The sequence below is a fragment of the Geospiza fortis genome, unplaced genomic scaffold (genome assembly GCF_000277835.1).
Source record: "Geospiza fortis unplaced genomic scaffold, GeoFor_1.0 scaffold82, whole genome shotgun sequence".
NCBI lineage: Eukaryota > Metazoa > Chordata > Aves > Passeriformes > Thraupidae > Geospiza > Geospiza fortis.
This window is the reverse complement of record NW_005054685.1, coordinates 215,659-217,713: the sequence shown is the minus strand read 5'-3', so window position 1 is coordinate 217,713 and position 2,055 is coordinate 215,659. Positions and strand designations below refer to the sequence as shown.

The 2,055-nt window shown below is 61.6% G+C and overlaps 1 protein-coding gene across 1 annotated transcript in view; it reads right to left on the bottom strand.

The window, feature by feature from the left end:
- The window catches only part of LRP1 (LDL receptor related protein 1), a gene marked incomplete at its 3' end in the record, with an annotated part of 77,381 nt that overhangs the window by 1,341 nt on the left and 73,985 nt on the right, over positions 1-2,055 (bottom strand). The window contains 3 exon segments of the mRNA XM_031065133.1: positions 3-95; positions 937-1,111; positions 1,994-2,051. Of these exon segments, the coding sequence (XP_030920993.1) occupies positions 3-95; positions 937-1,111; positions 1,994-2,051 (326 nt within the window).

Here is a 2,055-nt window from a genome sequence, read left to right as displayed (position 1 = left end):
GCAGCTGGGTCTTGTCGCTGATGGAGCAGGTGCTGCTGTGCAGGCAGAAATTGTCACAGGTCAGGCAGCTCGGGGCTATCTTCCCATCGGGGCAGCTGGGGGGGCACAGGGGATCAGCCCCATGGGTACCCCCAGCTGCCCTGTGCCCCCTCCTGGGTGTTCTGTGCCCCCCCAGGGGGAGCCCCACCAGGGGTATTCTGTGCTCCCCCTGGGGTGTTCTGTGCCCCCTCCTGGGTGTTCTGTGCCATCCCTGGGTGTTCTGTGCCCCCCTTGGGGTGTTCTGTGCCATCCCTGGGGTGTTCCGTGCCATCCCTGGGTGTTCTGTGCCCCCCTTGGGGTGTTCTGTGCCATCCCTGGGGTGTTCTGTGCCATCCCTGGGGTGTTCCGTGCCATCCCTGGGTGTTCTGTGCCCCCCCTGGGGTGTTCTGTGCCATCCCTGGGGTGTTCCGTGCCATCCCTGGGTGTTCTGTGCCCCCCTTGGGGTGTTCTGTGCCCCCCTTGGGGTGTTCTGTGCTCCCCCAGCCCCTCAGGACTCAGCTCTGGGCTCATCCCACCCCTGGGACACCAGGATGGGCTCTGGGGGGACGCACAGAGACACATCCACCTCCTCCTCATCCTCCCAGATTTATCCACCCTGAGTTACCCACCCAGCTCTGGCCACCCCTACCACAGGGGGACAGGCTTTTTCTGTTTTTCCCTGTGCCCACCACCCCTTTTCCTCCCTCCAGCTCGACATTCCCAGCACCTACATGCAGGAAACACCAGGATGGGCTCTGGGGGGACCCACTGAGACTCCTCCTCATCCTCCCAGGACCACCAGATTCATCCACCCTGAGTTACCCACCCAGCTCTGGCCGTCCCTGCCAGGTTTTTCCTGATTTTCCCTGTGCCCACCACCCCTTTTCCTCCCTCCAGCTCCACATTCCCAACACCTACATGCAGGAGACCTCTCCACTCTGCTTGTTGATGCTGCACTTGCCCTCCTGGCACCGGGAGCACTTGTTCTCCTGGCACTGGGCACCCTCAAACTGAGGGGGGCAGCGGCACTGCTTGGCACCGCTGGCTGTCATCTGGCACACGCCGTCGTTCTCACAGTAATCGAAGCACTGCCCTGGGGGGGACAAGGGGGTCAGGGTGGGCACCTGGTGGTCCCAGCTCCCCATGGAGGAGCAGCCCAGCCCCACAGAGCATCCCAGCCAAGAGGGGGAACTGGAAATCCAATCCCACGGGTGCTGCTCCCAGGGATCCCCACAAATGAGGGGGAGATGGGAGCCCAACCCTTGATGTCCCCAGAGGGGACAGAGAGGGTGGGAAAAACACAAAAGGGGGTTGGGAGCCCAACACTCTGGCACTGTCCCCAGGCATCTCCAGGTGAGGGACACCCACCCTTCTGACCCCATACTGATGTCCCCAGACATCCCCAAATGAGGGACACCCAGCCTTCTGTTCCCAGACATCCCCAGGTGAGGGACACTCATCCTTTTAACGTCCCCATTGTTGTCCCCAGATGTCCCCAGATGAGTTATACCCATCCTCCCAACATCCCCATTGCTGTCCCCAGGTGAGTGACACCCATCCTTCCAACACCCCTTCCAACACTGCTGTCCCCAGATGTCCCCAAATGAAGGACACCCATCCTCCCGACTCTCCCACTGCTGTCCCTAGACAGGTGAGGCACACCCATCCTCCTGATACCCCCACTGATGTCCCCAGACATCCCCAAATGAGGGACACCCATCCTTTTAATGTCCCCATTACTGTCCCCAGACAGGTGAGTGACACCCATCCTCCTGATACCCCCATTTCTGTCCCCAAACACCCCCAAATGAGTGACACCCATCCTCCCAACTCCCCAGACATCCTCGGGTGAGGCACACCCATCCTCCCAACACTCTTCCCAACAGTGGGGTCCCCAGATGTCCCCAAATGAGTGCCACCCATCCTGCTGATACCCCCCGTGCTGTCCCCAGGCGTGTCCCAGCCTGGCACTCACGGTACTGGCAGCGGTCCCCGATGAAGGAGGGCAGGCAGCGGCAGCTGGGCTGGTTGCCCTGG